At 40.3% G+C, this 14,993-nt stretch overlaps 1 protein-coding gene across 1 annotated transcript in view; it reads left to right on the top strand.

The window, feature by feature from the left end:
* LOC102796996 (uncharacterized) overlaps window positions 1–14,993 on the top strand; it is a 61,772-nt gene that overhangs the window by 24,996 nt on the left and 21,783 nt on the right. Inside the window, exons 2-12 of the mRNA XM_087834992.1 lie at window positions 6,832–9,217; window positions 10,654–10,715; window positions 11,039–11,077; window positions 11,188–11,586; window positions 11,786–12,012; window positions 12,268–12,443; window positions 12,654–12,788; window positions 13,382–13,480; window positions 13,583–14,438; window positions 14,624–14,722; window positions 14,823–14,857. Coding sequence (XP_087691118.1) covers window positions 6,832–9,217; window positions 10,654–10,715; window positions 11,039–11,077; window positions 11,188–11,586; window positions 11,786–12,012; window positions 12,268–12,443; window positions 12,654–12,788; window positions 13,382–13,480; window positions 13,583–14,438; window positions 14,624–14,722; window positions 14,823–14,857 — 4,513 coding nt within the window. The remainder of the gene's footprint in view (window positions 1–6,831; window positions 9,218–10,653; window positions 10,716–11,038; window positions 11,078–11,187; window positions 11,587–11,785; window positions 12,013–12,267; window positions 12,444–12,653; window positions 12,789–13,381; window positions 13,481–13,582; window positions 14,439–14,623; window positions 14,723–14,822; window positions 14,858–14,993) is intronic.

The following is a 14,993-nucleotide window of genomic DNA, read 5'->3' as shown; positions in this document are numbered from 1 at the left end:
CCTACTATCCTTGGAAAGGTAAAATGATTGGCTAGAATTCAAAGTGTGTGACATCTCAGGGAAAAAAAAGCACCGAAATAAAGCCCCGAAATAAAGCCCCAAAATGTGCGCTGCTTTTCGGTCTTTTCGGTCTGGTTACTACCGTTTATGTGCCATTATGGCACCGGATACCGCTACCCATCCCTACTTGTGGGGCTTGTCGCTACCCGATCCGTACCGGAAACCTGATTGGTACCCCGCATGTGCAAATCTTACGTCACTTCCTCTCTTTGCCAACATTGTGACATTCAATATATTTGAATGATACGGTTAGTGCCCAGTTTCTCAACAGCTCTGCCTCCTTTTCGACTACCGGGACATTTAAACAATGGATAATCCGTATACAAACAAATTCATGCTTTTCTTCTCAACAGAGAACGTTCCCCGATTGAACAACAGCGCCGTAAAATAAGAAGAATGGTGCCTAATTACAGAGTTAATAATACAGACTTTGTAATATGTCACGTGAAGATTCATCAGCCAGATGAAGTGTTTACTAACAATTGACAGTGATAGCGGACATCATCATCACTATTCTAATCAATCCTATCCACACAGACAAGCATAAACACACTCGACTATCACTAAATCAAATTTAACACACGTTTGTAATGACGCTAATTCAGTTTACAATAGGGTTCATTCGCTCGGTCAACAGGTGGCAGTATCCTCGTACACTGGGGAGTAAACTGCCATTAAACAAACAGAAGAAGAAGAAAACCCCTGCACATGTGCGATTGAAGTGACGTAAGATTTGCGCATGCGGGGTACCGATCGGGTTTCCGGTAAGGATCGGGTAGTGACAGTACAGTCCGACTTTGCACATGCGCATCCACTCCTGATCCATAACTATCTTTTTATTTTTCGTTTTTGTCTACATTATATTGAAATGTTTGATTATTGGAAACACTTTAAGAGATATTTGTTATTCTTAACATTTTAACAGATACTCTGACCCGTAACTATCGTAAAACGCTTCAACCGGAAATAGACATCTTTCGCGCATGCGGGGTACCGATCGGGTTTCTGGTACGGATCGGGTAGTGACAGGGCTCCGTACTTATTTCAGGGAGAAACATCAATCATACCTTATTTCCCCCTTTTCCCATGCTTCCTCACAGTCACAACATAAATATTATTTTTATAATGTAAAATTAATCTGTGCAGAATTAGTGATGGGGTGTAAGACACATTTCACATAAACATGTGTATTAAAATCCAGGCTGTGTTATAGTGGTAAAAAATATATATAACTGATCATCATCAAGGACATTAATATATGAATTGTTTTCCTATGGAAAGAGCGCCATCATGTGAAAAATTAACTATAGTACACTTATCCTGCAGTCACCATAATCCATCACAGAGAAAGATGTAACGAAACTTTTCCAATTCTGTCTCACTGAAACTGAAGTATACATGGTTAATAATATGGTTGAAACAATAAAAATAACACACTCAATAACATATTTAAAACTTGCAGTTGTATTTTTCTAAAACGTAAATAAAAAATTGAAAGTGCTTATCCCTGATAAAAAAAATAAAAATAATAATAATAATAATAATAATAATAATAATAATAATAATAATAATAATAATAATAATAATAATACGGAATGCGTTAGTGGAATTACGACAGTATCTTGAAAGTTGTCGTTTCTGTTCGTACTTTTATTTTGAAGGCAGCCCATCGAAACGGAAATCGTCGCGCTGGCGTTTCTTTTCCCTTAGCAAAGCTGTAGGTTGCAAGAAGTTCTTCGCGAGGATATATTTGAGAACATCAGAACAAAGGGATTACATACATATAAAGCACGGTATGTACACCGAGTTGTTGTTGTAAGCGATCAGCTTTTCCTTATACCCGCTGTTTGTCGACCTGCGGTGGTAGTTTGTAAACGGGCCTGCAGGAGTGTTGCTTTAGTGTTGGATTTATGGTCTCGTCTCATATCTCACTGATGCACGGATTTTGCTCAATCTGCCGGATTTAACTCAGTGGCCACAACACATTTTAAATGCATTCATAAAAGGCAGCATTTACAACAAATACTGACAACATGAATTCTACTGGTTGAGAAAAACAACCACTTGTCCTTCACCCTACTCCACTCCACAGACCTGGCTTGTATTAAAGTTTTCTCTCTTTTAGTGATGCACGTTAATCCCGCTCTTAAGACTCTTCCCAGACGTGATGGTATTGGTTACAGTGATGGGATTTCCGTCTCTTTTTGGAGAACCGGTGTCCTGGGAATCCACCCTACCTGACAAACCATCCTACCCGTTGTTTCTGCGCACACGAAATTAAGTGGCAAACCGTCCTACCTTTGTGAATATTATCTAGAAAAATTCAGCTCGGCTCACTAAAAAGATCCAGCTTTTTCGGCTCCCAACCAGCTCTTTTAGGTTGTTTTGTTGCTTTAATTTATTTATTATTAACAATAATATAAAATTATGCACAAAAGAATTACTAATGTAAAAAAAGTGGTTTTATTTATACCACTTTTTTAAAATATGTTTATATGTAAATATATATACGGTGGCCCCTAGAGACAAAGCACGCACAAACTCCAAAACACATTTCTTGCATTAACTGAGCTTCCAAAACAGAACTACCTAGATCACTTAAATAACACAATTGAAAGCATATGTGTATTGTTTGTGTATTGATACACAAGCACTGGTATATATTCAAACAATTTAAAAAAAATGTTCATTTACCTGTTACTTCCTGGCTTGTGTAGCTACTAGGTAACAAAAGCTCAACACTACGCCTAGCATTCCGTTGTCTTTTTTACGTGTTTTGAGGTTTGTACATGCTTTTTGGAGTTTGTACGTGTTTTGGAGTTTGTACACGTTTTGGAGTTCGTACGTGTTTTGGAGTTTGTAGTGCTTTGTCTCTAGGAGCCACCGTAAATATACTTTTATTTATTCACTCCACATAAAATGTAATAAAGAAATAATATAATACAAAAACCAACTATTCACAGTTCAACTTTTAACTATTTAAATTTTCATATTTTTCCTTTTAAACAAATTTAAAGTGAAATAACACAAAACACCGCAAACCACAACACAATTAAATATAAATTAAAATGTGAAAACAAAAAGAAGATGCACATTCTCTGTCATATGGGCCTGCATGAATAAACTTTCTGAATCCTTTGTTATCTGCAACTGAAATAGGGCTGCAACAAACGATTATTTTGATAGTTGACTAGTCACCGATTATTTTTGCGATTAGTCGACTAATCAGATCATGCATCCATTGGACGTACAGCTTATTGCATCAGCATGCATCTGCTCTTATATAACTATCATTAGCTTACAGCTTTAAGTGTTTAAGGTATGTGCTAACTAAAAATAAAGACAAGATGATAGTTTATTAAATTTTAATGAAATTTGCAGATTGTTTCGGTGAAGTTTAATAAACTCCTTGCTATCTAAAATATAACAGGACACCGGAGTATATTCTCGAGCATCTCACATTTCTGATAATCAGTTGTCTGCTTGACGTTTATTCAGCTGTGTAAAAACTATAACTTTAATATCAGCCAAACCGATTTACTCAGGAACAAATAAAATACTAAAAAAGCCAAACAATAACATTTTTAAGTTATCTCAGGCTATGTCCACACGTACCCGGGTATTTTTGAAAACACAGATTTTTCTATGCGTTTGCACCTTTCGTCCACACGTAAACAGCGTTTTTGGTCACTGAAAACGGAGATTTTTAAAAACTCCGGCCAGGGTGGATATTTTTGAAAACTCTGTTTTTGCATTTACGTGTGGACAAGAAAAACGAAGAAAACGGAGAAAACGCAGCGTCAAAGGTGTGTGCATTTTTGACGTCACACTGTGCGCCACGTTATTGTTTCGGTGAAATGAATTTCTACAATACTATTACTGTTAATTGTACTCTCTGTAGTGTTTAAATGCTTACGTATACACACACAGTTACTGTCCCTCCATACATACGACTCGGTTCTGCTTCTATGCCCCAGCTTTGTTTACTTTTTCCCACCGAGGCTTCTAGACTTCTGATTGGCCAACATTTCTGCACGGTTAGGAATATATCGCCACCTGTTGCTTTGGCATGTTCCTAGCAGCGTTTTCCTTCATTTCTGCCTTTACGTGTGGACGGGATTATTTTTTAAAACGAAAACGGAAAATCTCCGTTTTCAAAAATACCCGTGTACGTGTGGACGTAGCCTAAGTGACTTATATATGTTAAACCTGAGTAGCGAAAGACAGCGGTGGGTTTGAAAACGATTTGCCGGGAGTGAGCCTTGCCCCCGGCTAGCTATTGAGCTAGTGGGTAACAGACGTCTCCGAAAACGTCAGAGCACTTTTGAAAATATGTGGTGTCTTGATAAACTGAGCAGATATTTGAGGTTTACACAGCTACATTCTCGCCTGAAAACATGTTAAACGTTTATTTTGTGACCCAGAAAGAATAATAAGAGTAATATTAAAACTAACTAGCTGCCGCCATTGTTGGAAACTGAGCTGGGCTGCGCTATGAATTCTGGGACAGAGCTTCTTCTTCTTCGGGGTTTAACGGCAGCTGGCATCCTTGTACATGCAGTGCTGCCATCTTCTGTTTCAGTCCGTTATTACACTCTTAAATCCTACTACTTATTCCTGTGTCTTTTGGGATCTTCAAACGACGCGTCGACTATTAAATCAGTTGTCGACGATTTTGATAGTCGACGTAATCGTGACTAGTCGACTAATCGTGGCAGCCCTAAACTGAAAATAGTTGTGGATGATTACTATACCTTTCTAATGTGATGTTGTCCCTGGCTCTCTGTCTCTCCCTCCCGCTCTGTTCCTGTGCTACTGAGAGTGTAACTACCTACACTCTAAGAACTGTTTCGTTCGCGACCGAAACATTACTAATTGGTGATCAGTGGCCTGGCATTAGACATTAAGATGGAACTATAGAAAAGATCGCCTGTCATTAACCTGCTCCCATGCCATTGATGTGCAGTGAGCAAAAATCACCTATCCCCTGCTGCAGGTGCTTACTTAAAGGCAGTATAAAGACTGCTGCAATGTAGTCAAAGATGTAATCATGTTGTCTGCAGCTGAGCTGTTGGCTAGTTGTGTTCTATATTACCACTTAAGGATCTATATTTTTTTAAACATTTATTTATTTCCTTCTTTTCTCCTTTTACTTTATTCTTCTTTACATCTGGTAGGTGTGTGTATCTGTGCAATTCACTTTCTCTTAAATTACTTTTAAGCATAACATAGCTAACACAAGCAATACAACAAAAACAAAAAACAGTCACAGGGAGGGAAATCTGTTGTGTTCACTTTTGGCCTCCAAATATTGTCATTGTCTCTGATTTTGCCATTGATGTCATCATTGATGAGTTTTGCACTGGATAACAATTTGTCCCTAAAATTAGAGAGCCATCGTAGCACGAACGGAGCAAACCGCAAATGTTCAGTAGTTTGTAGCTGCACTTTTACCAACTAGTTTTCTTTGAAGGTTTGCAAAGATTTTTGACCCAACTGCTAAAATTGTCATGAATGAAAAGCAATAACGATGCTTTCTCTCACTGTTGCTGTGTTTGATGTAAGAATCGTTGGGACGCTTTTACTGCACTTTTCAGAACATAACCTGTTGCCTATGTGAAAACTTAGTTTGTCAAAAGTACTTGCATAATGATCAGGTACAAGGTCTGTACAGACAGCGTACAGATTGATTGAATTATTCCACAGTTCAAAATGATTTTACAGTGACACTAAAGTCACTTAAAGTGCAGAGGGCTAATGTAACCAGTTAAATTAAGCGCAAGCAGACAACAACATCGGTCATGGTACTCAACTTTAGTTCCTTATCTCCTGCAATTCAAAATGAGCGGAGGAGTCCAATCTTGTCCCCTGAGGAAACAGAAGATCTTCATGAGCTGCTCTATGCCAAAATCCTGCCACTGAGCATGCTCTTTTGATTTATTGCGATCATGTTTAGGGGGCAGGAGCATGCATTCATGACTTATGGCAGCACCAGTCGAGGTCCATCTGTGTGCTGTCAATACCAAAAAGTCAACGGCAGATCCAGCTTCCTTCACCAACTTTCCAAGCCATACGTTGTCTCTTTTCTGAATGCTGCCTACTCAGCACACCACCACTGGACTTGGAGATCATCGTAATAAAACTACCAAACCTTCAAAGTTGTGTGCATACGCTTTATTGTGAATTGTGGAACTGAAGCCTCTGGCAAAACAGGCAAAGAGATGAAAACGTATCAGTTTTTTGGGTTGCAATTCAATATTGTGTATGCTTGTATTGGTGTTTCAGTCTTTATTTTATAACATAATGTTTCAGGAGAAAATTCGTGTTACAGATTGACTTAAGTTCTAGATGTTGGACGACTAGCGTGTATGTTCCGTGTCTCTATCCACAGATCAGGGACATGAAAAGGATAGAGGAGGATAAGATAAGCTGCTTTAGAAGATCTATTAACCTTATTCTTCTAAGAATAACACCTCCTTTCTATTTTGTTGTTGTTGTCTCCTGTGTCTCTATTGTTAAAATGCCTTGTTTTCTGTGTGTCTCTGTTTTTGATGCTTTTGTTTCCACCTTTCCTTCTTACTAGTGAAGATGAAGATGATAAGATATGATACTGACAGAATGAATCCGTATGAATGAAGGAATCTTTGGAAAGCAGAGTCTGCAAATTAAGAAACGGCCTTCCGGATGATGGACCTCATCTTTCCAAGATTCTGAGGCCCAGTACAACTCATTAACCTTTTTTCTTTGTTTTCTTTATTTTGAACTTCCCAGCTTTCCATTGCCATCGAAGCGTTACACCCCTTCTCTTGCACCAGGGCCCCAACAGAGCCCCCTACTGGGTGGGCTCCCAGGGAACTTTTTACTGATCGGACAGCAAGCTGCATGCTTGCGGCTGGCTCAGCTGAAAGCCCACCTTACTTTGACACAGATAAATAATGCTGTTGCTGTTGGTGGTCGAACCAACACACATGCCCCATTTATACCCACAACACCCCCCTGCCCGACTGCTGCAGCCATCAGTCTACTAAACCTTCTGAAGGTTGCTAACACCATGTCCCATCCCTCATATAACCCCTATGCCTCTGGGAATCAAAGTTCAGCCCAGGGGCGCTATGGACAGTCAGGTATGCAGGCAGAGAGAGACTCTCATAAGACATCTCCTCATCTTGGGCCTGGGTCCAGCTTTAGCTCTTCTGGGGTTTCATCTGCGACTCCTGCAAAATCTGGGGGAATAATGAGTTACAGGCCAGAAGGGAGTAAGACTTCAATGGAAGAGGACATAAAGAGGTCCATAGACATGCATATAAGCAGAGCCAGAGAGGAGGTGAGAAATCAGCCTGTAAAAAAGAACAGTCATTTTACCAGCACTCAAAGAGATGAGTATCATTCTTCAAGCAAAGATGTGACTTCCTACATGTTGTCTTCAACCTCTCAAAGACCTCCTGATGTTGCAAGTAGCACTAGCTCCATGGACTGGTTGCCAAGCTACAAACGGGAAACTGAGGATGATTCGTCTAAATACTGTTCATCATCTGCTTCATTGAGCTATCAAAGCACTGGTGACGGTAGGTTTAATGCCTCGAATGAAAGAGAGCGCAATGTGCAATCCATTCCAGGCTTAGGTGATTATGACTACCCAGTGCCAGACAAACCTGTGGGCTCTGCAGAGTCTACTCGTCCCAAGTACACTTCGGAAACAGCTGTGAACATCCTTATGCAGTTTGGACTTGAAAAAGAGGACCTGGAACATCTGATCTCATACCCCGAAGATCAGATGACTCCTGACAACCTGCCTTTTATCTTACGACAAATCCGCATGGAAAAGGCAAAGAGATCTGCAACAGCAGGTCCATCAAAATCCTACTATGATCCTCATTCCACCACAAGTATGAGTGGAAGGGAAAGGTTGAGTACTTCAAGAGGGGAAGGGATGCGTCAGGATGAATTGTCACCTATTGTCCAACCAAATAAAGTGATTGATTATGGACATACTGGCAAATATACTGGAAGCTTTGGGGATGAAATTGGAAGGAGCAGCAGTGGAGCCAGTAGTGGTGGAAGTGGAGGTATGCTGCTGATGGGCTCCTATGATAGTAGCGGTCACAGTCGAGAACCACTGCAAAAAAGTATGACAGAGGTGAAAAACAGCACCTTGGTTTCTTCCCGTGATCAAGGCAGCTCTTTTACCAGTCATGGCTCAATGCGAAGTAGCAGTCCAGCTAAACAACTGCCAGCACAACCAAACCAGTCATCTCAAGAAATCTTCAAAGGTTTCTCTCTGCCAAAGACAGACACAGACTTAAGACCTCTTAAAGCAGAAGTCACTAAAACCCTTCCGTTGAAAAATCCAGAGCCAGATCGCCAGTCAGCGTCAAAAAGCCAACTAACTCCTAATATAGTTCGTAGTGTGCATCCCAGCCGACCAGGCCTTGTACTCATTGGCAGCAGCAGCAGCGACAGTCACATCAAAGAAAAGAGTAAGACTCACGGGCAAGTATCAAATGTTTCTGAGCAGATGAACAAACAGCAAATGCAGCAGAAGCAGGTACAACAGCAACAAGTGAAACAGACAATGCAACAACCACCACCAAAGCAGCAGCAGCAGATGCAGCAACAGTTGAAGCAACAACAGTCGACGCAGCAGACGGAGCAGCAGACGGAGCAGCAGAAGACGGAGCAGCAGCAAATAAAGCAGCAGCAGATGCAACAGCAGCAACTGAAGCAGCAGCAGACGCAACAGCAGCAACTGAAGCAGCAGCAGACACAGCAGCAACAGCAACAGCAGCAACTGAAGCAGCAGCAGACGGCCCAGGTACCTAACCTGCCGATTGGGTTGCAGCAGATGCAGAATCAGCCAGCTGTGCATATGGGACAAGCTTTGCAGTCTCAAGTTTTTTCGGCTGCAAAGCCAGTTCCACAGCCGTCCCTCATTCCAGGGCTCATGATGCCCGTTCCTCCGGGTCTCTCGCCGGTAATGCAGAACTTCATGAATTTCATTCATATACCGCAGCCCGCTTCCACCAAGCAGCTTCCAGCAAAGGTTGAAGTGACAGGGAATATCCCAGTGCTGGCCCAGATGCAAGACTACACTGCCGCTTCACCTAGGGTCTTTCCTCATACCTGCTCTCTATGTAACAAGGAATGTAATCAGATGAAGGTAAGTGGAAGATTGTTCGATGTTTTTGCTTTCTGTCAGTTTTTATTTATTTGACATGCAATGTTTTTTGTTTTTTATTTGATTTTGGATCCCATTATAGGACTTTGGTTTGTGAAAAACTTCATGTATGCTACTTTAAAGTTTATTTGTTTGTTTTGTTCACTATTCCTGCATGATGGTGACTGTAGGAAGACTACCAACTTGGAATACAAACATTTGGACAAATTTTTCACATATTTCTGCAATTCAGTATTCTGTACCAGAATTTCTGAAGGATTACAGCGCAGACTAAACTTAACTATATGTCTATCAGATATTGTAATTGAAAAACACTACTAATAAGAGACCTTCAGAATCTTCAGTAGTCTGTACTTGCAATTGATAGATTTAATCTCTTTTAAATTGACATAAACTGATGTGAAGACATTCAAGGCTTTTGCTAACAATGGAACCAAGGCCTCAGATGACGTGATGAGGAGAAACCTGCAAACCTGAAGAGCCTGTGCAACAGAAAATGTTGGAAGATGGCTGTTTTTTCATTTGTCTCTGTCCTTGGGCTGCTGTTCCACAGTGCACATTCAGCTTGGCTTTTTCTGGAATTGTTGCTGAATGTGAAAGTTCCCCTTTTTGTCTTTTGTCATTAGAGTTAAGAATAGTGTGTTTTGTCCTTTATTTCACATTAGTAGGCACCTTGTTTTTGTGTAATACTCGCTTCTTTTTTTTTTTTTTACTCATACTTTCTTTTTAAGTTAGTGTTTCTGTGTCCCAAAAGGCAATATCATTTACTACCACAAACATAAGCACCCGCTGCACCCACTCATGAGCTACACAAGCACCAGATTTGATTTGATTTGTTGTTGAATCTCTCTTTATGGATCGGCCTTCCTTCGCTGCACCAAATTTCACATTTGGGCTCCTCGTCAAAGAAACAGCGCCTTCCTCTTCTGGGCTATTTCAACATCATCTTCCTGTCGCTACTCCAACTGTGATCAACATAGGTGGTGCATTTTGTCCTAATCCAAACTTGGCCTCTCCTGAGACGACCTTCTTGGAGCCTCGGAAAAGTTTGATGCCATAAGAAGAGCCTGAGAGTCCAGAATCCAGAGCCTAAGATGATCCTTTTGTTTTGGTTGTTTGTAATCAGATGTTTGACTTGTGTTTGCTATATATACTAAATAATTTCATTTTTATCTTATCTTATCTTTAAAATCTTGTTTTTTTTGGTCTATCAATGTTTCTAAGTACAATTCAGGCTCCTGGCTAATGTTATAATGCTTCTCCGTTCAGTGAAGGACTAACTGTTAATATTTTAAGAAGTTTTTTAAGGCCACTGCAAAGTTTAGTGACCTTTTATCAGCAAGTGATGTCAATGACAAACGTTGCTCCTGATAAAAATGAACCTTGTTTAAATGTTTGTTTTTTGTTGTGACCACTAGGATTGGGTCTCCCACCAGAATACCAGCCTTCACATCGAGAACTGCAGATTTCTGCGAAAGCGGTCAATCTTTCTTCTCTGTACTTCGTGATTATGAACTGATATCTTTGGGGCAGCACAACCATGGGTGTGCCGAAATGATGCCGGGGTTGTAATACTAGGATAGCTTCCTAAGAACTGTTCATTTGTATTTTTTCATTATCGTTTTTATTTGCTGTATTTTTGTAAAGCACCTTAATGATTTGCAGCATTTACCATGCGCCATTTCCCCTAACCTAAATTGTTATGAAGCTGAATAAATGTCTTAATTAATGAACAATAATATATTTTTAAGGACATTCTACCTTGCAACATCTGACAAAAAATTTATCTGTGTTTTTCCACAGATACCCAGAATGGAACGGTGAAAAAGCATCACTGCTAGGGTAAATATCTTCATTTGAAGTCATTTGGCAAATAAAAAAATATGCCAGCATTGGAGGCTTTCTTTTTCTTTGATTTAACATGTGCCTTTCTTTTTATATGCAATTGTTAGTGCGTCAGGTGCCAAGCCCTCTCCCTCAACTTCTGCTGAGAAAACCAGACATGAGAGTCGTTCCCGTTCCTCCAGCCCCCGGAGCCATCGTGACTCGGAGCGTAGCAGGGACAGGCGAAGTAGCCGTTCCCGCTCTCGCAGCCCCCGCACTCATTGTGACTCGGAGCGAAGAAGAAATAGACGAAGTAGCCGTTCCCGCTCCCGCAGCCATCATGACTCGGAGCGTAGCAGGGACAGACGAAGTAGCCGTTCCCGCTCCGGCAGTCCACGTCGCCGCCGTTACTTGGAGCGTAGGAGGGACAGACGAATTAGTCATTCCCGTTCTCGATCACGCAGCCCCCGAAGGGAGAGACACAGAAGCCGATCACGATCTCCGTACAGCTCCAGACGTAATCACAGGTCTGTCCAACATACATTTTGAGAGCTAGGATCAATCAAGAAGATTTAGCTCTCCATGGAGAGGGCGAAATGTAATTTATTTAATAATGTAAACTTAAACACTTAATTGGTGGACAGTATTTACCTTTTGTATCCATGCTGGATGTTTGCTTTGAGATGTTTATGAGTCATTAAGTTCTTTGATTAATACTTTTTTCAGGTCCCGGTCTCATTCTGACTCCTCGTGGTATGACCGTCCTTCCTCTTCCCGATATCGATCACGCTCAAGGGGCCGTGAGAGGCAATCCTCGCCGAAAAGAAGAGATGAGAAGCGTTCCCCACCGAGGAGAAGCTGGGAGAGGCGGTCGTTGGCAAAGAGGTCATCTCCTATGCGAAATAAGTCGAGCAGCTCGAAGATCTTGGCAAAGAAACTGCTGGAAACATCAGGTTTGAAAATTGCTTCATGGTTTTTGGGGGTTTTTTTTGGTTTTTTTTGGGTATGTAGTCATTGGTTTTTCTAAAATCAAAGTTATGTTCACTTGTCAACCCCCCTCATAACATTAACTTTACTAATGCAAATTATAAATAAAGACTAGCACCACCAGAAATGTCAGTATAGTTTTTTCTACTATTATAAAAAATGATTTTTGAGACTTGGCACCCACCAAAGTGTGAATCTCTTTTGTACCTGTGGTCTTTTAGCTCTCCAGTCCTTATCAAAACAGTCTGACCTGGAGACTGTCGTCAAAACTTTGGCTCCTGCCCTGTTGGCTGAGCTAGCCAAGATGAAGTCATCCCCATCAACATCATCATCATCGTCCTCACGTTCTGCATCTCCAGAAACAACTAAAGGGAGGCCTAGCACAGAGAAGACCAAGGTGACTTCATGTTATGCCTTTTTTCATGAATGTAATGTTTTGGATTATTTATAATATAATAAATAGTGACAGATGACGCGATTGTTGATGCCAAGAAACCAAGATTAAATCCTTCAACACAAATTTATACAAGCACAAACTTTGAGTCCGGTTGTCATGATGAAATCTGCATTTGGTTTGTTCATATTTTTCTTCGCTGTGTTTCCACAGGCTGCTAAATCTTCCCCTCCAACCATGGTGAGGCTACAAGGGATTGTCAGTAGTCTCTCTCACAGTGAAGTGATTTCTGCTGTGGAGAAATTCGGAAAAACCAAGTCAGTTGTTTTGTTTAGGTCAAAATTACAGGTATGTACACTGAAATTTGTTCACTGTTCTAGATGGATGAGTTCATTGACCTACTTGTGAATCTAGAGAAAATGTGTCTCCTGGTTTGCTTCTGCAATCTAAGATAGATATTTATGCACGGTAGCTACAATTCTCTATAAATATACTGTCCGCTCATGGTTGTAGTCCTGCATTCATCATGCGGTTTAAAGTCAGTTGGTTATCCTTACTTTTCTTCTGTGGTCTTGCAGCCCTCACATTCATGGCTACTTTGGATTATACTGAGCTTTTATATAGACATCGCAATGTCAGAAAGTTTCTGCTCAAGTCTAATCCTATGAAAACATACACACTGTATTTTGTTTTTATTTTGCTGCTTTGCATTATGCATTTTTAATCTATATATACACATTGCACTGAAAACATCATTTGAATCGCATTGGTTGCTTGCAAGTTGCCACCGTTGCTTGTAGTTTGCATGGAAAACTCAAACTTGTCATCAAATACTTGTAAGCTACTGACAAGTGCTCATATATGATTTTTAGTGTGAATGTAGTAACTTAATAGTTTTGGTAGTAATCCAAATTAATGTGTGTGTGTTTGTGCACACCCAGGCAGTTGTGTGTTTCGAGAAACAGGAAGATGCTGAGAAACTGAAGAGCTTAAAGAACTTTGACATAAAAGAAGTAACTGTCAGTGTTGTTAATGAAAAGGTAACTTTGTTTTCCCTTGAGAAATACAAATATTAACATCGCTGCTCTTCTGTGGCAAAATTATCAGTAATCTGATTAATCCAAAATAATCTTTGTTTACAGGAAATTGCATCCAAGAAAACCACAAAAACTAAACTGGAAACTACAGCAAAAGTCTCTGTTTCCAAAGCGAAAAACATCTCAGCTGAGCAGAAAGCTAAAACCTTAAAAACTGGTGATAAGGCTGAAGAAGCAGCTTCAAGCCTCGAAAAATCTAAGAGTAAATCTACGAAGAGTCCCGAAAAGCAGCCTAACACCAGTGATTTGAAAGGAAAACCTAAACCCAAAGGGTCTCAAACCGGTGCTAAAGAAGCTGTGGTGGCACCTAAAAATACAGCCAATGCTATGAAGGCTGTTGAACCAATTAAAGGTGCTGCAGTTGATGGTGAGCCAAAAGTCTTGACTTCCAAAGCAGAAACGACCTCAACCACGCAGAAATCTAAAACAGCAGGAACTCTGAAAAAAGAAAAAGTGGATCCTTCTAAATCAACAACGTCAGAGGATAAGCCTGATGTAGAGACAAAACACAAGAACCCTGAAACAAAGATTCATGAATCTGCGATGGGGCCTAAAGGTGAAGCACGAAAAGCATCAGCTTCTGAAAGGGAGGACCACACAGAAGTTGAAACTTCTACTGATGGCAAAGATAATCAGGCATTACCAGCTATATCTAGTGAGAATCAACTACCTGAGACCAAGCCAAATATATCACCACCAAAACCCACTGATCCACCTCAGAAACCACAAACTGTCATCAAAAGTCCAGAAGATTCACTCAAAGCTTCAGAACAGACCGAGCAGAGCTCAGATTCTGCTGTACAAGAAGAAACACAACAGCAGACTGCAGGAAAATCACCTGAGATTTCTGTGGAGGCAAAGCAGAGAGTTGAAAGTGTAGAAACAGTTACAAAGGACAAAGGTAAGTGGACAGAAAACACCTTCATGTGTGGAGTATCGTTGATAGCAAGATGTTGGACGGAATCAAAAGCTAAAGACTGCTTCTTGACGAGAACAGTTTTCAGATTTTTATTTAAATCAGCTGGGAAATTTGCATCCTATCTAAACTACCACTATTTAACTTAACTACATTTCCTTTATTCTAAGTCTCTGTGACTGCAAAGAAGATCTCAAAGTATCCGGTTGCTCCTACCCACCCAACATTTGGGGAACGGATAGAAAAGCAACTATGTCCAGAAAAAATCCGTAAGAAATCCCGAAAGATCTGTATGAAAGATTTCCCAGTGTGAACATAATTTTTATTTTATAATTATTTTCTGTTTTTCTTTTGCTCTGCACTTTCCAGGTTGTCTCAAGACAGTCAGACTTCCCAATTCAAAGGTAAAAAAACACTTAAATTATACCTGTAAGAAAAACATGCTTTATCAAAGTGGTTAAGTTTTGATCTGAAATAGTTCAATTTGTTTTAAAAGTTTATAGTTGGGTTATATCTCATTGTCAGGTGACACTCAAGTAG

This window comes from Neolamprologus brichardi, chromosome 3 (assembly GCF_056152115.1).
Source record: "Neolamprologus brichardi isolate AB-2024 chromosome 3, ASM5615211v1, whole genome shotgun sequence".
Classification (NCBI taxonomy): domain Eukaryota; kingdom Metazoa; phylum Chordata; class Actinopteri; order Cichliformes; family Cichlidae; genus Neolamprologus; species Neolamprologus brichardi.
This window is presented reverse-complemented; position numbering and strand designations above follow the sequence as displayed.